This window comes from Sander vitreus, chromosome 1 (assembly GCF_031162955.1).
Source record: "Sander vitreus isolate 19-12246 chromosome 1, sanVit1, whole genome shotgun sequence".
In the NCBI taxonomy this organism is placed as follows: Eukaryota; Metazoa; Chordata; class Actinopteri; order Perciformes; family Percidae; genus Sander; species Sander vitreus.
Genome location: NC_135855.1, coordinates 34794344 through 34821666, shown reverse-complemented (window position 1 = coordinate 34821666; position 27323 = coordinate 34794344). Strand labels below are relative to the sequence as shown.

Genomic DNA, 27323 nt, shown 5'->3' with positions numbered 1-27323 from the left:
AAAATCACAACACAACCACGTGGAAGATAAAGGAAGTGACGTTACGTATAAACCCGGAAAACGACACAACCAAGAGCTGGAGCTGTGGCTTTCCTTGGCCCTTCGCTACAGATTTATCGACAAGGTACATATATCCGTTATCGACTGAACACACTCCGGTTGAGTAGCCTATTTAAAAAAGTAACCCTCGCCACAAGTTTACAGCAGTCCGCTTAGATACAAAGCAAACAGTGCGGACAGAAGCAAAGCTAATGTTAGCTGTCCAGCTAGCCAGCTCAACTTAGTGGTGCTTAATGTTGTGATTTTCCATATATTTCTCTGAACACTGCCCTCATATGGATGCTATTTTAGGTTACCCCACAAGTTTTTAAAAGTTAACTCTACCTCGGAGGTTCAGGCGAATCGGCAACGCAGTGCTGCAACTAAATATACAACAAACAACCTTTAACATAGCTAGCGGTAACGTTATAGCTCATTTGCACAATGCTCGGTAACGTAGCTAAGTTTGACACAAAGGAAGAGCTTAATTAGGACTAGTTTTTAATAGGCAGCATCCCAAATCACTAAGATGTCAATTACTTATCCCAATTTAAAATATAATTTAGAATTGAATCGCCATAGTCTCTTCTTTATGGATGGAAGTAACGTTAAATTACGAATTACGTTGCAGGGGAGCAGCGTGGACCAATTTAATTAAAAGCAGGTGCTGCATAAAGTTAGTGGACCGAAGTCTGCTGCTCCCATTGAGAAGGTGAAGAACACTCGGAGACTAAGTTGCCTTGTTTTTCACTGGATAGGCATTGTTAATTATTTCAGAAGATCATGATCATTTGTGTAATGTCTTCATTTACTGGGTCTTAAAACATTTGATACATTTGGCAACAAAAATCTAGCACAGGGGTCTTCAACGTTTTTTAACCCAAGGACCCCTTAACTGAAAGAGAGCTGAAGCAGACCCCCTACTACATGGACTGTATAAAAGTGAGTTGCATATTAAACTGGGCTTACAATAATGTGTAGGCCGGCCTGAAGCCTTTATACCTTTTTTAGTGCATAGAATACTAAACTATTAAAATAGCCTTTTAACTGTTGGCATGGTTTTATAAATCATGTTTTAATGTTATAACATAAATGTGGATGGCTATTTTAGGGACTACTATAGGCCAGTAAGCATATCATCATTGGGGAATTATATTTGCTAATATGAAAAATTCTTGACTTTTTTTTAAAACTTAAAAAATTAAGAAGCCCCCCCTGCATTGACTCTGAGGACCCCCTAGGGGTCCCGGACCCCCTGTTGAAGATCCCTGATCTAGCAGATTATTTAATGGATTTTGGTTTAATGCTCCATACCAGGGAAGCCAGATGATCTGGTCTGAAATGGCCATGATTTTAGAAATGGTGAGGTTCAAAAATTCCAAGTGAGATGGAACTGACGTGCACCACATGAAAAATGTAACTACACGTCGCGGCGTCGCTCGGCCATGGCTTGGTAGCGTTGCACAATACATGCACACAGTGGCAGTTCTATCTATTGTTTTCTTTCCGCTGTCATCATAGGTAACATGAAATCCAAAATGTTCCCACACACCAGACTATATACGACGCTGGCGCATCCTCCAACTCCGGGCAGCCTTCCTCATCTCTCCCACTCGTCATTTCTGTACGTGACGTGACCAGCAGCAGCACTCCACACTCCACCTGAGGAGCGGTCAGTTGCAGAAACAGAGATTCAGCAACTGTATGGCCTATTTCTCTCTTAAAATGTTTTCGGAAACATTTTTCGGTGAACTATTTCCGTAAAATATGAGATCGTATTCAGAACGAGACGCCATTAGAGTCTGTTTTGAAATTTTTGGACCAGCAAGAACCACGTGACGCGTTCGTCCAATCAGCTGCCATGTGTTCGTTCGTCACGCTCATCCCCCTCGTCGTTTCCAGTAAGTGTTTTAACATAGGTGTCGAAAGTGGGCACTACGGCAGTAAGTGGTTACTGCACATTAACTGTGTACTGACGAACCGTGCGATGCACACGCTCTCCGAACCGAGACAAGCGAACCGAGCGGTTCGGATGTGACACACACACACACACACACATATGCCGGCTCGACGCACACACCAGCGCACAAGTATAAACATCAGCCACTTACGTAGGCTACGGCGAAAGCTCTGCGTGGAGCCTGCGCAGGACTATAAAACGGCCTTTAACTCCTCGCAGGTTGCTAAAACCCTAATATTGTTTTCCTCAATTGTAGCTACAGCCCTGGCTGAAAGTAATTTAAACTGCTATACTGTAGGTTGATCATCATTTCTCTTGTTTGTTTTTGAACCATAGGATCGCAGTGAACAGAATGGCCACAGACTGGTTGGGTAGTGTTGTGTCTATAAACTGTGGGGTGACGTTGGGAGTTTATCAGGGAGAGGTGTCATCTGTTGATCACGCCAGCCAGACCATCTCACTGAGACAGCCCTATCACAATGGGATCAGATGTCCTCTTCCTGAGGTCACTTTCAGGTAAGAAAGAAGAAGGATGCTGACACATTCTTTTGCTTCTCCTGTTGTCATCAACCGATTTAACCAATGTGCCCTAGGCAATGTTGAAGGCTTTACAACATCAGTAGTCAAATGTTTGTAACCCCCTCCCCCTCACTACAGTTTTAACAAAAAAGCCCTAATGTCTGTATCCCGCATGCAGCCATGAATCAGATTTGTCCACCACCAAGGAGATTATATTTTAGTGTCAAAATGTGGTTAAAGGTCAAAATGACATTTGGTGGAAGGGGCTGATGAACAAGAGATCAGTTTGTAAGGTCCAGGAATTTGAAAAACAATTCATCATTAGAAGACAGTGCTTTTGACCATTTTGTTCTTTTCTAATCTACTGCACCTACAAGGATGAAAACAATCTGCATTGTCTATCACCATGTGCATTTTTGATTCAGTTCCAGCTCCAGATGCTGATTTAATTTTTTATTTTTTTAATACTGTTTTAACCAAATCTAATGTGCAGCCTTTTGTGGAGGTATGAAAATGAAACCCTTATCCCTTAAAGTGCTCATATTTTGGTCATTTTCAGCTTCATAATTGTATTTAGAGGTTGTACCAGAATAGGTTTAAATGGTTTGATTTAAAAAAAACAACAAAAAAAACAAAAAAAAACATTTTTGTTGTACTGCACATTGCTGCAGCTCCTCTTTTCACCCTGTGTGTTGAGCTCTATGTTTTGCACATGCGCAGTACCTAGGTAAGTACAACTAGCTAATCAGAAGCAGAGTACGAGATCGTGCCATGCTAGCAGCTAGGCGAGCATTATAACGTGTGATAAAGTGATGCACGTTTGTCACGGAAGTAAAGGCTGAACAACAACAACAGAGCAGTTTGTGAACAGTGTTTTCTGTTGGAGATGGTAAGTCCCTTTGGGGTGGACTTTGGACAAAAAAAGATAGATATAGATCTATCTATCTATCTAAAAAAACACAAAGGAAAGGGAAAAAGCAAAACATGAGCACTTTAAATGTTAATGGATTTTCCCACCCAATAGGCTCAACAGGCCATGTCTCAATGTTTTTTGTTTCGGCATGCCGAGTTAAAAATCTAAGTCTAGGGACCTGTTGAATGCAGTTTTCATTTGTTTTGTCTTCTAGTGCCATGGATATCAAGGAGCTAAAGTTCCTAGATATCCAGAATACAGTCAACAAGTCAAGCTCTGGTCAGGAAGCTGCAACAGAACCCAGCTTCATACCTTCAGGATGCCATGCTCAGAGTAACGGAGTCACTCACCCTCATGTAACAAGCAGCAGCTCTCATGCCAGCACTGCTCCAATCACCATCCTACGCAGAGGTAGGTAGATGGGTGACCTGGGGTTAAATCACTTCTCAGTTAATTTTCTTTGATAGAGTAATACAAATCAAAGTAAAACAAATATTGACATTATGTTGAGCGTTATGATGCCTAGTCTCGCATTGCCAGACCTGTCTCCACAGCGCTGCAGATGAAGTTCTGGCAACAGGAGCATGAACTACTGGATAGGAGGAAAAAACAGTCAGGGGTTGTTTTCATTTCTTTAAACCCATCACAATGGTCTTGGGCAGCGCTAAGCTCCGGACGCAGCGAGCGTGGCTCTTCAATATGGCCTCGGGAAGGAAAATGTTTAGGTGGAACTTTTGCACCCCGCAAATGCCACATCACAATATTAAATGAAGTTAACTGTTCCCATAATACAGTAACGTGAGCTATATAAATTAGCTGGATACATGGTTAAACGTAACCAGTGTCTTGCCATCACCATGTGTATTTTGTCCACAGCAAATCCCCAACAATAGGTCCCCAAATGTCCCAGTTAGAGAGTAACATAAACATATTCTTTGTAAATCTTTACGGTCATTCCCTGAACGAACCGAGCAGGCCTTCCTCGTTGCACGATCCAAAGTTTCTTTAAAACTTGCCATTTTCAGCCTGTAATGTTGCTCAGAGGTTTCGGTTAATGTTGCTCGATCCGGCCCGAGTTTAAAGTTAACTCAAAGAAAGCGGAAGTGAGGGAAGTTACTGATGATTATATGATATCTCATAACATTTTGGACATACTTGGAATTCTAGTCCTTTTTTTATTTAAGCTAGCATGATTGAATTGTTAACATCTTTTTTCTGTTCTAATGAGTAATGAATACACAAAGTTTGCTAACTTAGCAAATAACAGAATCAAGTTTTGTTCTGAAGCCTGTGACACTCAACACTGCAGGTGCTAAACAAGCTGCTACAAGTGAACATCAAGGAGTCAAAGGAGGTCATGATTGTGTGGTGGAATACTACAAGACAAGTACATTTTGTTTAACAAATGACGGTTTGACATTTTCATAGGTTAGACTAGCCCAGTTTATTTGAAGATTTTGCTTAATCATTGTGAAGCTGCATCTCTTATTTTTTTAAATCACTTTACTATTGTTGACAGGTATTTTCCACAACAATGGACATACAGTACTCCTCTGTTGAGGAACACAACATAGATATTGTTTATAGACTGAAGGAAATGTGACACACAGCAGAAAGTTGCTACCAAAGAGGCTGAAAATGCAAAGTCACTCAGCATCACTGTTTTCGATGTGTAAATGGTGCTCACGCACCAAGCAGATGGATTGCCACTAGTTCTTCGTTGCCAGAACTAGTGGCAACGAAGGCCGACTGTGGCGTAGCCTCACGTCGCCGATGTCTTGGCCAAAAAGTTGCACTTGAACACACCGCGAAAGACTTCAGTCGACGGCCAACTAGCACATACATTCTGCGCCTGCATGAGAAGAAATAACTCTCCTTGCCAGCAGGTGGCGGTAATCTATTCGTCATTCATAAAAGGAAACCGGATATACTGTATAAATCGTTATGCTATGATGGGTACAACAAAGCAGCTTTGCCCAAATTAACCAGCAGCAGCACAGAGCCTAGTCCCTCTGATTAACTCCCCGCTCCCACGCACACCGGCCGGGCACTAGAATAAAATAGATGTGTATCGCCATTTGCACAGGTACAGGGCTGTACAGGTAAATTCAAATTTTTGAGCAGTCAGCTCTACAAAAAAAATATAAGAAGAAATACAATGTGTGACAATACAAAGCTGTATAAATAACAAATAAAATATGAAAGCAGGAGAACAATATAAAAGAAAACCGCTGTAAGATAAATGAATAAAGTTAAGAAATGCATAGAATATCAACACAGACGACCTGAAATGGGTCCTCTTGACCAGGGTTGAATGTACGTTGGACACTGCTCGGCTTTGGTGAAAATAATAATTAAAGCTGCAAGCAGCGATGAGCGGGCCCTCGCCTCTTGCAGGTCGGGGTACTGGCGGACGCCACTCTTTGTGGCCGTGCATTTGCGCGGCACTCGGACACTGCAAATCGTCACCAATGAAAAGGGAACTCTCTGCTGAATTCAATGATACCTCTCAGTTTACCTTAAACGGTTCACAAGTTATGAAAGGGGGCATGGTCTGTGTACATTGGTGTGGCTAGAGTATAGGCAGCGGCTCAATATCACGTCTAGGCCACACATTGAAAGTTTCATGTAAATCGGAATAACTTTTGCAGTTCCTGTTTCAACAGCCACCTACAGGAAGTTGGTCCTCCATAACTTGCGCATTGCGCAAATGTGCAAATTTGCAAATTAATAAAAAAAAAAAATGAAAACGGCGCCATCTAAAGTCCGATTGGCACCATATTGGGCACAAAGCCTCATTGGCACAAGAGGAACAACTGTCTTAAGTTTTGTGTCTATCGGAATAGCCGTGTGCAAGATACAACCGTTCCTGTTTCGACACCCACCTACAGGAAGTTGGTCCTCCATAACTTGCGCATTGTTTTAGCTATCAAAATTCTTTTGATGTCTTTTTGTCAGGAGGGTCCTCCGAGTCTATATGCAAGTTTTCGTGCCGATCGGACTCGCACCCCAGGAGAAGTTAGACAAAGTATGTTTCCCATATATCAATATTTTGCTGATTTAATTAAAAAAAATTAAAACCACGCCATCTAATGGCCGATTGCCGCCAAGTTTGGCACAGATGCTAAACCGGCCATGAGGAACAACGTTGTGAAGTTTTGGGGCAATCGGAATAATTGTTGCCAAGATAACGCAACTTCCTGTTTAGACAGGAAGTTGATGTAACTTGCGCATTTTTTCAACTATCAAAATTCTTTGGATAACTTTTCGTCATGAGGGTCAACAGATACTACCTGCAAAGATTCAAGAAGATTGAAATCACGGCCTAGGACGAGTTCGAAAGAATGTAAAACACATGAAAAATACATAATTAAAAATGGCTGCCTTCCAGTTGGGCGGAGCTAATGAAGGTAAATGGGAAATATGTCCGCAATGATTAGAGCAATGTGTCTATTAAATCTGGTGAAGATCGGAGCAACTATGTCCAAGTTAAGGCCTTCCACGCATTAGGGGGCGCTATGGAGCCCACTTACAGGTATGGGCCAAATCGCTGTACAGTCTCGCAAAGCTCCCAGGTGTTTATGTGGGCGCCAATTTTTGTGAGTTTTCGTATATATTGAGGCCGTCAAAAATGTGCCCAAGGGCTAAAACCAATTAGGGTCCCATAGGCCACGCCCACTTTGACCAATCAGTACCTTACTGTAGGGGTGGCCTCATGAGTGGCCCTAGATGGTACCCATCAAATTTTGTAAAAATCGGGTGAGCCGTTTATGAGCTATAAAATGTATGTACTTGTAGCGCCCCCTAGTGGCCAATTTTTTTTAAAATGTGTGGGGCACCTCCAGAGGGTCATGGCAAACAAGAATCTTAAGTTTTGCGTTGATAGCAATTATTTTGGTCGAGATATGGCAAAGTTGGTGTTTTCATACTTAGCTACACAAATTTGTTTGTGCGTAATATGTGCAATTTTTATCCTATAAAAATTCTTTGGAATACTTTTTGTCAGGTCCGTCTGGAGATGCTACCTGCCAAGGAGGAGTTCGACAAAGTAGGTTTTCGATAAATTGCGATTTTTCACGCATAAAAGTCTAGGCGAAAATGCGCGTGGCCTATATCAGGAGATTCAGCTGGATCCAGGGAACGCGAAGATATATGGTTTTTGAATGTGCGATGTACGGTTTGGGAGTTATAGGGCCACATGTTGTTTTTTCTGCAATAGCGCCACCTAGTGGTGCATATGAGTAATTATTTTTAATCTTTGCAATTTTCACCAGTTGTGACGTGTGCAAATTTTTTAGTTTTCATGCATGCGACGAAGGAATCGGGAAAAATAATAATAATCTGACCAAAAACAATAGGGTCCTTGCAGTTTCACTGCTCGGGCCCTAATTACTTTTAGTTTAATGTAATAAATCTAAAAAGTGATTTTTTTTTCAGTGTTATTGACTTTTATGTCACCACCTGCTCGATTAATCTAAGTAAAGGGGGGGGGACAAAGTAACAGGAACACTTAGCAGAGTGGTGCGACACAGTGGCCCGAGCCAAAACATTTGACTATTGTGAAGCTTATATTATTGTTTGTATAAGAGCTTAAATATTGTAGTAGAAGTGTTTTATTCTTCTCTGTAGTAGTCCTCTGTAGTAATTTGTGGTGCCGTGGTTTGTAGTGTTGATCATTAGGAGGTGTCTTGTCCACTGTCTTACAGTCATAAGGGTCAACTTGTGACCACTGTTCCTCTTTGGCAGATGTCGTGAGTCATTTGAGAATGTATTATGAGTCATACGTACAGTTACAGTAGCTGCCTGAAGTTAAAAATGATGAATCATGTAGTGCTTTTGATAATTTGGAGCTCTGCACATGCTCAGATTGGCTTTAAGGTTGTGTGCACGCTGTTAGGTCATTTCTGAAACCTCTAAAATGTTGACATTTTAACTGTTAAAAAATAGCTTGTTAAAAAACTTTCAATTTTACTGTCTTTTTTTAAAAAGAAATTGAGAGTAGTAAAGTGAATTAAAATGAACCCATTTTTATATCCAAAATGTGATTGAATAAAACAATTCAAATAACTACAAAATATCATGGATTGTCAGGGCAGTTCTGCTGTCACGTCTCAGTCACACCTTGATACAGAAATGCACATATTTGCATTTTTGTCCAAGTCCCAAGTTGTACATGTAGCTGTAAACATCAGAATGTGTTACCCAACCTTACTGATTAGATAAAGGCTAAAAACGGCATTTCCTCTTGTCAACATCCAGTCAGCAGGAAGACTGCTTGGACAGCTCGGTGGCCTCTGCCAGAATCAGTTAAAGCCAGTTCACTTTCACACTCAGGATCACCAAACAATGGAAAGGTCAGAGATCAATAGAATTGGCTAATGGACACTGTGTAATATTCTTGAGCTTGGTTGTAAAAATGACCTCTGCTCTGGTACTTTCCTGTGCATGGAAGATGAAGCTAGCACAAAAGAAAGCCAGTTGTTTTTTTGTTTGTTTTTTGGAGAGAAGAAAATATGAAGTTCAATCAAAATCAAAAGTTGATATGTTCATATTGCAGTCTGCAATTTTCGTTTTGTCAGCAAGACTCATAGCTCGTTGACCCAGTCTCTGCTCCTACTCCTTGTGTGTCACTAATTCCTATTCAGAAGCTTGAGCATGGGACCTAACACTTTTTTGCTATAATTCACCCCTGAGATTCCCATAGCGTGCTAAAGGCTTGTACCAAAGTTCCTCTTTACAATATGTGTGTGACTAAGATCAATAAACATCCCCCCTCCCTCTCCGTGCCTGCTCCTAAAGAGAAGGTTATGCAAAGCCTGGCTTTCGTGCCTCGTTACCCTCCTGTCCTCTCTCTCTCTCTCTCTCTCTCTCTCTCTCTCTCTCTCTCTCTCTCTCTCTCTCTCTCTCTCTCTCTCTCTCCACATATCCTCCCTCGCTCCTGCTCAGCACAGGAAACCCCCCAACCCCCCCTCCCCGACAGGAAGCCATGTTGTCCCAGTGTGCTCGGAAGGCAAAAGCGATATCAATTGTGGAAGCAGTGTTTACTTTCTGAGTTTTTTATTTTAATCTCCAGCTTTCAGGCTGGTGGCCAGGGAGCTAATGCCCAAATTGCATGGGGCCAAACTGCTGAGTGGCTTGGGCAGGGCTGGTCCTTTCACACGCAATGCCATGCTCCCAAGAAGCCCCCGGCCACAAAGAAGAGAAAGCAGGGTGGGCTGTTGCTTATACAAGATCTCGGATTCCAGAAATGGTTTCTAAATATCTGCCATTTATCTTTCTGGGAGAGTAGGATGGGAATTTAGAAACTGCTTTTGTGAATGATGCAGAGTTGAATTCCATCAGACTTAAACAGATCTCATTAAAATGGCATTTTGAAAGAGGACCCCAAGACTCTGCCCTTATGAAAACCGTTCCCATAACCAGCTCGCTGCCTCTGTATATGGAGTAAAATTGTGTGCAGCTTAGTGTTTTCCCCATAAATCCCTGCTTCAGATTTCTTTTTAACCTCTATACTGTATATCTTGGAAAGGTTTTGCTGGGCACCTACGTTTTGTTGAGCTTCACACTCATGCAGCTCCACACGTTCACACTGAGAGCTTCCCAGTTTGATTACAGACTTCCACCATTAACCGCACAGCAACTCTTGTGTGTTTTAGTGGTTTTAAGTGCCTTGCTCGCAGGCACATCGGCTTTAGTTACTGAGGTGGTGACTGTTGCAGATTCATGTTCAGATTTTCTCAGCTGGTTCCTTCATTTAAACCAGCAACAAGCACATTTCTTATTTACAGTAGAGTGGGTAGCTCAATCTTGTCAGCCTTACTCCTGTTGTTAGCGTTATTGTTGTTCTCACACCGCCATCTCCACCAGCTCTCTCTTCCTTTTCTTGGCTGGACGTTACTGACACGCACAGTCATATGGCTGAATGTCCGTTTAGTCTTGCATTTCAATGCGTTTACCCCCACTGTGGCCTGTAGGTTTTACACACTGTCAGTCTACTGTTTATCTTTATCGATACGCGTTTAGCTGATTCATCTGCAAACAGGTTAAATATGGCATTTACTGGACCTGGAACTGCAGTCCTATCTGAAAATGCTAGGGACTGTAATGAAAAATGCATATCAAATATTTAATGATTAGTTGAGAGATCATTTAAAAATACTACTAAATATTCCGTAATTTGATTAGTTTTTCACAGTTTAGCACTGTGTTATAATATGTATGTACTTAACGGTGCAATTTTTGCCATAACCCATTTTTCAGTGTGAAATATTCCTGGCCTGTGTAGTTGTACTAATTTGTGGTGAGTTTGTCTTAAGTGAACACAGTAAAGATCACTGTCTCCCTACTTGTTATTCATTAGCCTGTTTGACTTGGAGCTCTGCCCAGTTCATTCAGATTTTTTATTACTATCATGACAAAACACTTCCTTGTAAATAAAGACATTGTTGATTTGTGCTAATACGCATGGTAGCTTTTATCTCCCTTCACACAGGTAAAGGCACTAACTCACCACTCTTCTCCCCAACACTTTAGACCAGACTTAATAATGTTGTTCTTGCTACTTATAATTAGTATATCACTTAGGAATACTTAGTAGTACGTGTGCCTGTGTTCAGAGGGAAATTAGGCACATTAATATGACCTTATATTTGGGAAGGTCTGTAGTAGTGGTTGTAAGGCCGTGTTGTGGTATTGAGGCAGGTCTCGATTTAGCTTAATGTTGGTTATTGGCTTAGTATCAATACAAGTGTACTATGCCTCCCAGTGTCTTGCGTGAGAGTCCATAGTACCTTAGCTGTCACAGTGACAGTAGCGTGCGACTGTGCCTCTCTGTCTCTCTGTTAGCGTGAGAGCTCAGCGTGGTTGGGGTTGAAGGCCAGGTTTTTCCAGTTTTTCTTTCTTTTTTTGTTCTCTGTTCATTTATTTTTTTTGTCCGTGCATACATGTATGTAAACTTTATTGTGTACCGCTCAGTCAGCCATTGTATGATTTGTGTGTCTGTGTTGTTTTGCTAACCGGGAGAGGATAAGAAAAGTACCGGTCAGAGTTACACAAGATAAAAGGAGCAATCTAGCCAGAATTTGAAACTGCAGAGTGCAGGAACTCATTGTGTGTGGATTACATTATTCACAACACAATGATGTATAGTAAGACAGCTCATAACTCCTTTCAGAGGTGATTAGGATGTGAGCAGAGCTGAGACATGGGGGATGTCTGGGTAATCTGTGCATTTTGGTTTTAAGATTAAAGTCAAAATGGGCCTGTGGTAGCCCAGAGCAAAGCCTCCTACTCTCTGGCTTTAACTGTATGTGAGGTTACGATTCCCATAACGTTGTTATTTTACACAAAATTAAATTTGTGAGGAAATACCCCAATATTTGGATGGGAACCATTTTCACTGCCCATGAACTACAATTGCCCTTTCCATGTTATTACTTTGGTTTTTTGGATTTATCCTTTTTCTGTAAAGTGTCATACATGTTGAACTCATGCATATACTGATAATTATTTTTAAATTGAAAATAATTTTAAGTCCTATTTTTAGCATAGTAGCAAGTAGTATATAAACATTTAATAAATGTTGTAGTGTATCACATACTTTTATGTAGTTGTAAGCTTTAAATAATAGTGTTTATGTACAGTATTTGTCAGCAGTTATAACTACAAACATATATTTTATATTATGTATTTTACTATATTATAATTATCTGTTTATACACTAGTCTCCACTTATGGGTGCCCACAGGAGGAGTTAAAGTCGTAGCAAATACATTAATCTGCTTACAACTACATTACTACCATTCTGACATGTTTTATATGCTGCTTATAGAGCTAAATGGGGGAACTTTAAGTTAGGTTTTGCCAAAAATGTCTCATTATAATTAATTATTCACTGGTTGAATTCAAGACCAGAGATTTTAAGATGCACTAATTACTTTTCACTTTCGTTAACATCACAAGATAGGGCATTCATGTGGGGTCGAAGTAATCGGATAATCGCTTCAATCTTAATGTCTCTGTGTTCTCTAGTCTCTACAGGTTCATCTAACAGCAGAGGGGTGACACAGGCCACACAAAGGAAAAACAACGTGAGGAACGGAGGTACAAGAGAGCTGATGAGGCCAAAGGATGACGAGTGCTTCAGAGGCGGGACTGATGAGAACATGGACACAGACTTTGACTTTGAGGGAAACCTGGCTCTGTTCGACAAAGCCGCTGTCTTCTCCCAGATTGATGGGACCACCTGCAACAGGGCACGGCCTCACAGCAGTCAGGGCGAACATAAGCCCCTGTCCTATCGCCATGATGAGAATATTCTGGAGGTGAAGCCTGTCATATACCGACAGATAACAGTGCCCCAGCTTGGGGGCAAAGAGTACTGTACCGGTGAGAACAAGACGCATGTGCACACTCATATCATACGGCACACACGAACACTCTCGCACGTAAAGCTGAGCTTTTACGTGGCCGGGTTGGCTCAGTGGGTAGAGCAGGCGCACATATACTGAGAGGTTTATGCCTCGACGCACAGGTCCAGGGTTCGAGTCAGACTTGTGACGATTTCCTGCATGTCTTCCCCCCTCTCTCCCCTTTCTCACCTAGCTGTCCTGTCAAATTTAAAGGCAGAAAAGCCCCAAAAAGAATCTTAAAAAAAAAATAAATAAATAAATAAAAAAGCAGTTTTTACGCAATACAGGTAACCGGGAGTCTCATTGAATGCATTGGTCAGAGAAAGGTCTCCTTGTGGTAGGCTGACTGAAATCATATCCTCCTGTTTAGAGCTGGGGGTAAATGATTATTTATTAAACAATTAATCGGGCGATTATTTTATTGATTAGTCGACTAATCTAACGACTAATTGGACGATTAATATAACTATTATTTTTCTGTTGCTCGATTAATAAAAAACAATGTATCTCAAATAAATACCAGAAAATTCTTAATAATATACTTTATTAAACCACAATTTTGCACAGCAAAAAATCTTCTGCTTTAAACAAAATAAAATAAATTAATTATTTTACTGTTATACAAAATGAAAGGCTAGCCTGTTTACTCTTTCACAGTACCAACATAACTCTCTTGTTCAAAAAAATCAAGTTGTAGTGCAAAAACAAACACTGTGCAGTGCACAGTATAGACATTCCTGAGAGTGTTTAACACAATATAACAGTCCCAACATAAAACCTGATGCATAATCAAACTGACTTTTCAGAAAATCTCTTAACTGCTATTCTGTAAGTTTACATGCTAATGCAGCTGTGCCCTTTGGTGGTGCTAGGCTAACCAACGCATCTTAGCTCTCTGTGCAGTTTGTTTGTGCTAGGTTAGTAGCTAACGTTAGCTACTATAGATAGCTATGTTCTGCAGCCGTAAGCTAGCTATGATTCAAGCCAACATTAGATGACAACTAACGTTAGCTAAACGCAGCTGTCTAGGCACCAGTAGCTAGCTAACGTTAGCTACTAACCTAGCACGAACAAACTGCATGGAGAGCTAAGATAGTTAGCTAGCACCACTGAAGTGTGCAGAGCTCAGGCTACACAACACACTACACAAACATGAAATTAATTTAGCCAACGTTAGTACTTAGTTGTTATTGTCTCCTTTACGAGTGACCGTGGGGTGCCTCCGTTTCAGATGCTCCCACATTGCTGTTGTGGTATGCCAACTCCATTTGGCAAAGAGCGCAAATAACGACACCTTTTACGTTTGGGGCTATATTTGAAGTATTCACATACCTTCGATGATTAAGGGCGAGCTGTTTTTTTAGGACTTTTTCTTTTATTGGGGCTTTTTGCAGGGCTTTGTTGGCAATTATGTGAGGAGGTTGCTGTTTCGTCCTCCATCCTGCAATGTTTTGGTCTCCCACGTGTGTGTCATTGACGCGTCCCTACAGGCCTATTCTGTTTACTGTTTATCCTGGCTTTTGAATCCCCACACCGCCCTCCTTTGCAATTAGGCCCACAGAGATGATAAACCCGTTCTTTCTCACACTTGAGCTCACTTTAGGAACCTGAGCGTTACATAACTGGTTAATACAGACATAGGATAAGTAAATGGCATGCTAACACAGGCCCTAGAGTCACTCTGTAGGACCTGGAGCAGTGGGAAGGTGGAGGGTGGGTGGTATTGGCGAAATGGCTGACTTGTATGGTGTAGGGCTGGGCATCAAAGATCAAAATCTTTCGATCCGGTGCCAATTTCGATACCTCAGTTTCGATGCCGGTTCCTTAACAATACTTTTTTCTATACCGTATGTTTTAAAATCCATTTCAACATCAACAAAAATACATTAAACACAAAACTTTTATTTTCCACCTTAATTGTGAATCAAAACAGTTCAAAAAATGTTGGTAACACTGCTCACTCAGAGTAACATTAATAAAACTGGTTGTGCTTTTGGATAGGGGTGCGACAGTCAGATACTCAGAATTGGTAATTGTTGCTGAAAGGTGCTGTAGAAATAAAGTTGCCTTGCCTTACAACCTCAGCCTGTCAGTCAGTCACCAGGGCAGAGAAACCACTGTTGTGCCTGCTTGTCTCAGAGGAAATTTAAAACCACAGCGCCGCTTTCGGCTCACCATTAATATCATATCGCAGCAAACGCTGTCTGCATGAAGTTTTGAAAAACTGTAACCACACTTGAAACCACTTCATTGGCATTGCTCTGGCTCACTGTGACTTCAGCAAAACTGTAGAGCCGACGTAGTTTACTCCGTCCGCACCTCTGCACGTGTGTGTGGGTTGGAGCTCCACTCTCTGTCAATATGCAGAGATGACATAAGTTTGCGCTCAGACGCTTTTGGGGCCGAAATTCTTTTCGGTGCCATAAAAGTATCGACGTTCGGTGCCCAGCCCTAGTATGGTGTATGAGTAAGTGTTATACTACAAGTAGAGGGATCAAAATCCACCTTTGTCTGGTCACAAGATAAGGTAGTTTGCAGGGCCAGTGTGGATTAATTTGGGGAAGCAGGCATACATTGGACCAATCAGCCCCATCGTGATGCTTAATAAAAGCCCTTCTCTTGGCTGGTCCAGATACGCTCTTGCTCTCTGGTCAGCATTCAAGGTTCTATACGCAGTAACTCCCCTTTCCTGAACAATCGTAGGACTAGGAGGACTGGAACAAGGCTGTGCATCCCAGACTGTCTGTCAATCTGATTGTGGTAACACAGAGCAGCTCAGCGGGAGCAGCTGTCTGCCACTCAGCAGACAGCTGCCAAGCAGAGCCTCCTTTTCTTACTGTACAGGCAGATCTGCTTCCCAGGGCTGTCATCATAATCCCCATCCTCTTCACTCTGTAATTAGCATGCCGCTGTACAGCCTTACATAAACAGCACCTCCTGAAGCAGGAAGAAACCTCAATGCTCTTGACCTGGAATCTTTGCCAGTAAACAGATAATCAACAATACAAGAATAGAGAAAGAAAAACAAAGTGCCTGCCTGTATGTTAGGGTTGCCAAAGCACACTGGCATGGGTGTTTGACAGGCCCGTTTCTATGGACTATTGTTAATTGTAAAGGTTCCAATCTGTGTAGGTTTAGTTCTGCTATTGTCTTGCTTTCCTGTGGTGTGATTGATTCCAGCTGTGCAGTGAAACCTCTTCAGCCCAGATAAGCCATGCAGCAACACAAATTGCAACCAAGCCAACTGTCGGCTGGTTTTACTCGTTTTTCTTTATTTCTGCTGTATCACTTTGGAGAAAGCAGGATGCAAAAGAAATGTGTGTCATCACAAAATATTTTAACCTGTGATAACCCAGTGACCTCGGGATAGATGTGAACCTCTGTGTGTTTTTTTCTCTTGAAACTGCATGCTGTCAGGTAAAGTGATGCGTTTTAAGGTTCAAGCTGCAGTTTTTTGACGTTTTGATCCATAGACCTTTTTATATGACTTTCACCTGATGGAGGATTCTCTTTCTACAAAGTTCTTAAACTCCAGAAAGTGTTATATACAGTGGGGCAAAAAAGTATTTAGTCAGCCACCAATTGTGCAAGTTCTCCCACTTAAAAAGATGAGAGAGGCCTGTAATTTTCATCATAGGTACACTTCAACTGTGAGAGACAAAATGAGAAAAAACAAATCCAGAAAATCACATTGTAGGATTTTTAATGAATTTATTGCAAATTCCTCGGGAAAATAAGTATTTGGTCACCTACAAACAAGCAAGATTTCTGGCTCTCACAGACCTGTAACTTTCTTCTTTAAGAGGCTCCTCTGTCCTCCACTCGTTACCTGTATTAATGGCACCTGTTTGAACTTATCAGTATAAAAGACACCTGTCCACAACCTCAAACAGTCACACTCCAAACTCCACTATGGCCAAGACCAAAGAGCTGTCAAAGGACACCAGAAACAAAATTGTAGACCTGCACCAGGCTGGGAAGACTGAATCTGCAATAGGTAAGCAGCTTGGTGTGAAGAAATCAACTGTGGGAGCAATTATAAGAAAATGGAAGACATACAAGACCACTAATGATCTCCCTCGATCTGGGGCTCCACGCAAGATCTCACCCCGTAGGGTCAAAATGATCACAAGAACGGTGAGCAAAAATCCCAGAACCACACGGGAGGACCTAGTGAATGACCTGTAGAGAGCTGGGACCAAAGTAACAAAGGCTACCATCAATAACACACTACGCCGCCAGGGACTCAAATCCTGCAGTGTCCCGCTGCTTAAGCCAGTACATGTGCAGGCCCGTCTGGAGTTTGCTAGAGAGTATATATAGAGAGTATCTCAACTCGTCGTGCTTGGAGGGGAAAGAATGCTGAGTTGCATCCAAAGAACACCATACCTACTGTGAAGCATGGGGGTAGACACATCATGCTTTGGGGCTGTTTTTCTGCAAAGGGACCAGGACGACTGATCGTGTAAAGGAAAGAATGAATGGGGCCATGTATCGTGAGATTTTGAGTGAAAACCTCCTTCCATCAGCAAGGGCATTGAAGATGAAACGTGGCTGGGTCTTTCAGCATGACAATGATCCCAAACACACCGCTTGGGCAACGAAGGAGTGGCTTCGTAAGAAGCATTTCAAGGACCTGGAGTGACCTAGCCAGTCTCCAGATCTCAACCCCATAGAAAATCTTTGGAGGGAGTTGAAAGTCCATGTTGCCCAGCGACAGCCCCAAAACATCACTGCTCTAGAGTAGATCTGCATGGAGGAATGGGCCAAAATACCAGCAACAGTGTGTGAAAACCTTGTGAAGACTTACAGAAAACATTTGACCTCTGTCATTGCCAACAAAGGGTATATAACAAAGTATTGAGATGAACTTTTGTTATTGACCAAATACTTATTTTCCACCATCATTTTCAAATAAATTCATTAAAATCCTACAATGTGATTTTCTGGATTTGTTTTTTTCTCATTTTGTCTCTCATAGTTGAAGTGTACCTATGATGAAAATAACAGGCCTCTCTCATCTTTTTAAGTGGGAGAACTTACACAATTGGTGGCTGACTAAATACTTTTTTGCCCCACTGTACTGGTGTGTGGGATCATAAATTTTGCGAAAGAATCAAAAAATTAATATTCAAATTCATATTGACTTTACCTTTTTTTAAATAAGCGTTTCAGCTCGAAGCCGTCAGCCGATTGGCATCATTGTCCGATGATGGCTTCTCGCTAAAACTACTACTTTTTACATTGCCTTGCATTCATTTAGCTTACGTTTTTATCCATATGACTTAACAATAAGTGCAACTATGTGGATACAACCCAAAAATTGTAAGAAGTATATACACTTCAATAAATATGCTGAAATGCTTCGAGTGCAACATTTAGAAACGGTAATAGATAGTTTTTGTATTATTATTTATGGGTCAAGGTGCGGTCTGAACAGATCCGTAGATGTAGTTTCTGCTGACTGTCCTGATGTCAATGGAAAGCTCATTGTCCAGCAACAGCAATCATTGCTAAATCAAGTTATTGACCTGAGTAGTGACGTTCACTATGGCTGAACAGACAAATTGAAGGAAGCAAACTTTACTAACAGAAAATCCAATGAAATGCAGTATGCTACATGGTTTGATAAGTGATTTGTGCAAAACGCAGCGCATAAAGCCCAACAACGAGCTTGAGAAGGACTCTGATGAAGATGTAACCCTACATCGAAACGTTAGTCACTGTTATGCACCTTAAGAAATAAAACTAAGTAAGAAGAATTTTTTGTTACTTCACACTGTTTTGTCCTGCCTTGGTTGCACCGGATTGTTGTGGTCTGCAGAAGTGCAGAAACTCTCTTCTTTTTTTTTTTTTTTCCCAACAACGAGCTGTTGGAACCAAAGAAATGACCAAAATGGTAAAAGAAATCTCACAGATTACTGCATTAAGCTTCTTTTCTGTGCCCCACTGAATCAATGCACCGTCATCTTGCTACCTCGTCAGAGTGCAGCTCAACATAGTTAAACTCTTGCGGTGCAGCAGAGAGGAATGGAACAGCCTCGTCTAACCCTCCCTAACCCAACACAAGCCTTAGTCACACATGGCCCGCATCCAGCCATCGTGTATTGCTTTCAGTCCCGTCGGTTTCCTTGTCATGCTTGAAGGATTACTTCCAGCTCAGTTTATTCTAGTGCCGCTGCATACTAATGGCTACCCGGTTTAGCTAGTTTACGGTTGAGGTGTGTGTGTGTGTGTGTGTGTGAGAAAATCACTTCATTTGTGTAGGCGTTTGAAGGAGGAGGAATTGGCATGTGGGTGGGTAGTTTTGGTAGCGGCAACTTCAGCAAGAGAGTTATTAAGAAGCGCACCTGGCGGGATGGTTAGAAAGCAATTGGTGCATGCAACTTCCTCTGATCTTGGCACTCAAGGCAGCAGTTTGCATGACAAGAGGCAGTTGACTTTTCTCTGCTTATCGCTCATGTAAGGAATGGCATTTCAGTTGCCCAATGAAACATATTAGCAGTCTTTGTGCGGTATCAATAAAATAATTGTGGGAAGGGAGCAGGACCAACCTAAAGATAAGCAAGAATTCCGTGTGTGTGGATTTTTGTGCGTGTGCTGTAGGATAAGGGGTGTGTGAATTTGTGCACACCAATGAGGCCACCAAGTTCTCAGCTACCAGGCCAGAAATCTGTAGGGGGCCATTAAGGACTTAACTGCCTCCCAGCAGCTTTATTTATCAAAGGGATCCCGAGCCTTGCAGTTCCCCCAGCTTGACTTTCATTACCCTTCTAATGTGCCACGGGCAATAGACAGCTAGGGATTAGCAAAGGCTCTTTAAAGGTTCCACACACTTCAGTTTGTACAGTGATCAAAGGCTTTAATTGTAATTCTCTAATAGAGTAATAAAAAAAAAAAAAAAAAAAATAAAAAAAAATTCTGACAAGGTTAGGTGACTTCATGTGACAAGACACATAAAAACAATGGGATTGAGGCATTTTCTTAAAAGAAAGATGGTTACTAAAGAGAAGGTGAAAAAAGCTTGATCTGATGGTGGTAGTGAGTGGAAATGTAATGGTGGTTAAAGACGTCCAATCCACATGTAGTTACTAGATATCTGACCTGGTAAGAACATTTTATACAAAAGGTAAACATCTGCACAATTCTTGAAACCAGTGCTCAGTGTCGTGCTGCATGTCAGGCCTCTTCAGTAAAATAGATTAACCCGCCCAAAGTAGGGTCCATGTGATGCAATTGGCCCATCACCTTCTTGCACATATTCAGTCCTTTACTGTTTGACTCTCTGGTAGCTGCCCCCTACAACTGGTCCTCCATCACTGGCCAGTAATGTGTCAAGTTGAAGGCTACCTTAACATTTAAGGGACAGAAGATCGTTCCTCATTCACTTCAGTTTCTTCCTGTTTTGTCCAGCTGGTGTAGTGAGGGGGATTTAAAGCACTCATGAGCCTGTTTCCCCTCCCTTGTTGTTAAGAAGTCTTACATGGCTATTTGTGCAAGTAAGAAAGGGTATACTCAGTGGTGTATGTTTGTCAGGCAAGCACAACCCTAAAACAAACATGTTTGCTGTAGTGATAGCATTGCTTCTTTGTTGCCAAATGGACTTTGTCTACGCCCAAAAACAATATCTGAGTTTGGCCCCAAATGTCAAATGGGGGACTTTCTGTAGTTGTAGGTGCACTGGATTTGTTGACTTGGCAATATAGAGAGTTTTGACAGTGTTTTCGTTAAGTTCTCCATCAAAGACATGATCTTTTGAAACAGGTTGTGCATTCCTTGAAATGCCAAGTGCAATCAAGTTGGGGGACATATTCCAACTAAAAAGTTACAGTATGAATTACTTTGGTTGGTTCAAAATAAAGATTTTTCTTGTTTAATAGCCATTGGCCTTATGAGTCACAATTTTAATTTAAGAAAATGAGTTGAATCTGCTGTTTAGCCCTCCATAGCACACCATGCCTCTCCAATGTTTAGCAACCCCCCCCCCAAATCTCTCACCAGGAGCTGTTGGGATAGAGGTGCAGGTGTTCATATAAAAATATACATACAGTGTATATGATGTTTGTCCCTTTTTTGTCACGCCAACCTGCTGTATGTTTTGACTGAGACAGCAGCCGATGTGGGGGGTCCACCCCAGTATAGCCTCATCCCAGAGCTCAGGGTTGGGGATTGGTCAGAAACCATGTGATGGTGCGTGTGAACTGACGACCTGCGGGGGAATAGGCGTCTCACTCTGGCTGTCTCATGTTTGTCATGTTTTGTAAAGACTGACAATCTTCCCTTTGTTGCCACAGACAGCAGTGACAAACAGCGCAGGAAATGGAGAATCTTCCGTGATGAGAACAGATCGGGTCATAAGGAGGAGGAAGGGCTTTTCCCTGGGGAATGTGTATCTGTGTGTTTATCCGTAGACAGTTTGTCATTATCTTAGAGGTTGGGTTTCTAGGTTTCACTTCTACTCCAGCTGTTGTTTTTCAAGGTGAACCGATGACTGACTGACAAAGATAAATTGCAAAATGACACGGTACTTATGAAGATGTACTACAGTTCAGGTCTAATTTGGAAATATATTGCATGTCAGACCACTCCAATGGAAGATGTAAGAGTAAAAATATGTGGATGAATATTCTCCAGCTTTGTTTTTCAGGAGTTCATTTTGGACAAATTGGATTTCCTACACTTTATCTAAATTTGATATATACTGCTCCGTCTTTCTCGGTTTTCATTTTGAAATTCAAGATTTAGGCATACATTAAAATATATACCTGGTGGCATTTATTCTAGCAAAATGTCTCCCAGTACTAACTCCCACTGTCATAAAATCAGAAATCTTACATGGATCATTTTTACAGGAATGTTATCTGTAGAATAAACTCTACCAACAAGCCATGCAAGGTTCAGTTGCCTGGTTTGGGCATGGTGCTTGAGATGACTTAGATAGCAATGGTGGCATGTTAAAATGTCAAAAATTCTATTTTTGTGTCTTGCTTAAGGACACATCATCTGGGCAGGCGTTTGCTAGAACAGGAAGATGTTTTTATTAACAAGTAAACCACCCTGTCATGCTCATGCTCTAATGTTCTTTTGCGTTAGACATGATAAAGTATAGAACCGCATTAAAATGCTATCTATCTCACCTCCTGCTTTCTCTCTGCAGATTCAGGCCTGGTGGTTCCCAGCGTGCCCTATGAGCTTCATAAGCGTCTACTAGCAGCTGCGGAGCGCTGGGGCCTGTCTCTTGAGCGCAGGCTGGAGACGATCGGTGTTTGTTCTAGTCAGATGGCCCTCACTCTGCTGGGCGGACCAAACAGGTAAAGAATAGCACTGTGGTGTAATGGATCAAAAGGATCAAACTTTATTCTTAATCGTCACATACAGCCAGTACAGTACAGTGTAGTGAAATTCAATTACTGCATTTAACCCATCCTAAGTATCAGGAGCAGTGGACAGCTATACATAACGGAATCCGGGGAGCAACTTGGGGTTCAGTGTCTTGCTCAGGAACACTTTGACATGTGGCCAGAGGAGCCTGGGATTGATCCGGCAACCACTCTACCTCCGAGCCACAGCCGCCCTGGGGGTGTCCCATGGGGCGGCCTACCACTGTCTGATAAGGGTGTAAAAGAATGAAGTTAGCTAGTTTCTAAATATCCGCTGCCATGGTATAATCAGAAAAGGTATGTGCAACAATGTGCCAAACATCGTTGTCTGAGTAGTTGTATAATCATTAGAGCGGGTCTGTCCAACTTTTTGTTTTCATGTCATGTTTTCCAGTTTCCATGGCAATCATCTTTACTGCCATGTTTCTACATAAGTTACAGGGTATTAACCTTGACCCCCCTCTGAGATTATTTTCTTAGAACACTACAGTGAGCAGTCACACTGCAGGTCACGAACATCCTTATACAGTGAAGCAACCTTGTTTGGTATTGTTTACCTTTTATGAGCGATGTAGTCCTACTTAAGAACGGCAGCACAGAGGCTCATATAACAAACAGCTTTATTGTCTTGGATCCTTTTTATCAATTTAGCACTGTAATACTTGTGTGTCTCAAGTTTACACTGGAACTGCTGTGAGCTCAGATCAAGTGTACATTTATATTGCATTACCAGAATCACAGACACTACAATGGTGTTTCACTACTTCCCTATCCCCCCTGTCATACAAGTCATAAAGTGAACAGATACTCGAGGCTGAAATTAAGCTTCCAATTAATTCACCAAAGTGCCCATGATCACAATAGAGAACCTTCTAGTGGACTGACGTTTTTTGTTTTTCAACAAAAGTTATTGATGCATGCGATTTGTTTGACAGTTTTAATACAAAATGAAGCAGATGGAATAAATAACAGGAGTTAGTAAACTCACCAACTGGCTTTCTATTTACCTCAAAGTTCTACGTAGCTACCAGTTACGTTTTTGTTGCATTGGATGATAGGGGTCTAACCGCAAAGTCAGGGCTCTGATCAATCTTCAATATATGAACAACTTACTATCATAACAGTAAATGTCTTCCTCTACTGTTTGAAAGTATTTTTTATTTTTATTTTTTTTTGTGAGCAACATTGTCCCTGTTTTAACTAAGAAAGATGAATAATCCCAATATAAAGCTGATAAAAAGTTTTAAAATTGCAAACATCAGTAAATATACCACACTACAGAGGACATGTTGAATATTCTATACTTTTCACACTTTCAGCACTCGCTTTTTTTATTAACGTTTTAATTTTTTCTAAAAAAAAGAGTTTTTGTTTTTTTATAGGTTACTTGTTGTTCTGTCCTATCTGAATACAGATTAACGTTTTAATCAAATGTGTATGTAGTGTTTTCAACCTACCTGTAGGTTACTGTTTGTTGTAGTGATTTAAAGTGATTGAATCACAGTACGAGTTGATATTGCATGCTGGTTCAGAATAGCACATGTTTACACTGGCAGTATAAAGGGCTCCCTGGTGTTTTTAAACAGTCATGTGTTCTGTTGTCTTGACTGAGACTGGATTAGGGTTGGTTATCAGCCCATAGTGGATATGATGCAATTAGTTTGATAACATATTTATTGTTTAATTTATGAATACTACATTGGTTGTACTTTGTCTGTGAAGTAATCTCATGAATGTCCCCAGACTCACACCAAAAAATGTCCACCAGAGGCCCACTGTGGTCCTCCTTTGTGGGCCACACATCCAGGGAGCCCAGGGCATCAGCTGTGGTAGACACTTGGCCAACCACGAAGTGGAGGTCATCCTGTTCCTGCCCAATTTTGTCAAGATGCAGGAGTCGGTCACCAGTGAGGTCCACCTCTACAGCAGAACCAACAGCAAGCTAGTGGCCGGCGTCAAAGGTAGAACACACCAATGGAGAATTTTTAGATAATTAAACCCCTGTCCGTTCAGGATTTAGTGACACTGATGGAAAGGGCCATGCTAGGTGTATGGGCTGATCTGTGTCCAAAGTGATGGTGAAACATGATTCAGAGTGTCTTTGATAGGATCAGTTCATGTTGTTCTGTTGGAACAGACCAGCACAGATAAATGTTGCCCTCTAGTGGCGCAGCAGCATATAAGGCAAGTTGTACCATTTTTGACGATCATTTATGACTCCGCACACTTGAAATTATTTTGGATTAGACAGTAGAAGATTGTTTTTAGTGTCTCCCAGGTTTCAGTTTTTCGTGGGATCCCTTGCACCAAAAATGTATTCTCTCATGGTTTTGTGAGGCACCTTTTGAAACACTGCGTTCACCAACTTTATGGGTCTCTTTCTTCTCCTTTTCCTCTGTGCCAGACCTGCCAACAAGCCCTGTTGATCTGGTCATCAACTGCCTGGGTTGCCACGAGAACCCAATGCTGAGGGAGCAGACCTGGTACCAATCAGCCGCTGACTGGGCCAACCAGAACCGGGCTCCAGTCCTAAGTATCGATCCTGCGGTCAGCGGCGAGCATCAGGCTGTCGAGGCGAAGTGGACCCTCTTTTTGGGCCTTCCACTACCTTTAGCTGAGACGGAGAGCAGGGTCTACCTCTGTGACATTGGCATCCCTAAACTGGTTTTCCAGGAAGTTGGAATCAGCTACCACTCACCCTTTGGATGTAAATTTGTCATTCCTCTGCACACGGCATAACAGAGTACCCACTGACATTGCTTAGTTACAAATGGACAATAGGAGGGAATGGTCTGTTTTTCCACAGTGGGTAAAGGTACCATTGTGTATGCGGCAATAGCTGGAGAGCAAACTATATGACGTAAACAGTATTTTGTTACAAAGTGTATAGAACTTCATGACACGTCTGGAATCATATGGCGTTGGTCTTTCCTCCCTACCCCGCTGGAAACTCCCGGGGTTGCCGCGCGTTGCGTGCGACACCTCTTGTTTTTGAGAGGGAAAGGTTTCCCGTTCTTTGGTGTGTTTTGATAAGGGCTCCGTGACGATGTGAATATGTTTACAAAATGCTGACCACTGTGAGTCTATCTATGACCTCTGATCCTGTGACCAGTCAGAGCAGCAGAGACACAGTTCCTGTTTCCTCCTCTAGATTGCATGTGGAGTCTGGTCGTGACCCTGTGCACAGCTCAGCCTAAAGCCGTCTGCCAACCCAAACCTGCCATTCATCTGGCCCACAGTTGATTTCCATGTCCATTGTCTTTCAATTTAATGCAGTTTTTTTTTTTACTTACTTAAATGGGTATGTTTTGTCTAATAATGGTTGTACCATGTTTCACTGAAAAGGGGATATTACACAGAATATATATTTTTGTTTATTTTGGGAATACATCTCAGGAACGACTGAGCAATGGAAAAACTTTACATTTACGTTAAATCCGATAGCACGATAGTTATGAGTTTATAACCACTGAATGAAAAGTGGTAGCAGGCACCCCCGAGGATTAATTTCTTGCAGATTAGACACAATTTTGAAGCACACATTCCAAGGACCAAAAACATCTTGGACCAAGTTAATATCTAGAGATGATAGCTAGTAAATTGTGGTGAAACCTAATTATTACTTTCCATTTTCACACATCAAATTAAGCCACCTTCAGTGAAATAACCACTTCCTCTCTTTTGGTCAGCATAGTGATCTCCTGTTATAACCTCAGATCGGCAAATTGTCAACTTTACCGTAAGTAAAAGGAAAATAGCCTCATTTTTTAGACTGGCAGCTAAACAAAATACAGCACTTCAAGTTAAAACTTTAGTTATAAATGACAGATTCATTTCTCACTAAACTAACTTTTACACTACTAGGGATTAAATGAATCGTTTAATGCAAGGTCAGCAGTCTCTGGACTGAATGTGTGATGAAGGGGTGATACCTTTTTTTTTTTTTATATATAAAGTAGTAGCCTTGGCTTGCTCTGACAAAAATAGTAAAACAAGAATCAAGGAATTTGTGGTGAACAAGAAATATTTAATAACTAAGAAAATGGAACTTTTTTTTTTTTTTAATCTCCTGAGAGATTGCCCAGATCCAGGTGTTAAACGTTTAGATGAAGCTTAAGCTGTTGGGGTTTCTACGGAGTTCTGAGTAATATATCTGAATATTAATATAAATAAAACCTTCACTCAGGGAAACACGGGCAGTTTAACACACTCGAGCCTCTTTTCCTGTTCGTTCTCAGAACATTATTTTTCTTCTCTATTGCAGCAAAGACTGATTTGATCATGATTGTAAATCAAGCAATCACGTTTAAAAACATTCCACATTCCTTGTAAGTTTGATTGGCGAGGAGTCTTAAAATAATTTAGTGTGAGAAGGGGGGGGGGGGGGGGGAAGAGGGCATTTCAATACAAAATAAGTGTTTAGTGCTCATGGGTTTGTATCTCACATTTTTTAGTAGTGTAGTGAACTTTGGAAAATCTTGAAAATATTTTGTACCTGAGGTTTTGACCTTATTTGTTGCCACCATGCTTGGTTATTTCTGACAAAGCCGCTGAGATGAGCACAAAGTAAGCCTGCCTGCTAAAGAGAGCCTATGGACAATATGATCTGAAAACATGTAAAACCAAAAGACGCAGCAGGCAAACCATTTGAAGCTGCAAATATATCTCATTGATAAACATCATGGATGGATGGATGGATATTATGATATATTGAAAGTCTGAATATAATTGTATGAAAGCTCTGGTGCCATCTTGTGTTTGCGATGAGAATAAGCCGTACGGACGTTGCTGCAAAAGTATGACGCTGAGCAAGTCAGCACGAAATCCAGGTTCACTCAAAACGGCGAAGATTGTAGAATGGGCTGGTGTGGGGGGCACCTGTAAGGTTGAGGTTTTTTCTGTATTAACATTTGCGTGATAAGCAGGAACTGGCTGGCCAGGGAGGTTTACCACATTCGGTCTTCCATGACGAAACCGTGAATACGTTTCTTCGTCAGTAAAACGGTTTTGAATAAGGCTACCAGTACTATTGTTGGCCTGTACGTGCATTTTCCAGGGTGTTAATGATCTCTTCATTATTTAGAATTGCTGATACTACATTT

General features: G+C 41.5%; 1 protein-coding gene across 1 annotated transcript; it reads left to right on the top strand.

Annotated features, from left to right (window-relative positions):
• Positions 1-46: 46 nt before the first annotated feature.
• Positions 47-26412, top strand: LOC144519973 (enhancer of mRNA-decapping protein 3-like). The gene is made up of 7 exons (XM_078253534.1): positions 47-124; positions 2336-2515; positions 3646-3842; positions 12462-12818; positions 21999-22152; positions 23965-24182; positions 24626-26412. Exons 2-7 carry the CDS (start codon positions 2352-2354, stop codon positions 24958-24960), a joined length of 1425 nt encoding a protein of 474 aa, XP_078109660.1. The 5' UTR covers positions 47-124; positions 2336-2351; the 3' UTR covers positions 24961-26412.
• Positions 26413-27323: the final 911 nt, after the last annotated feature.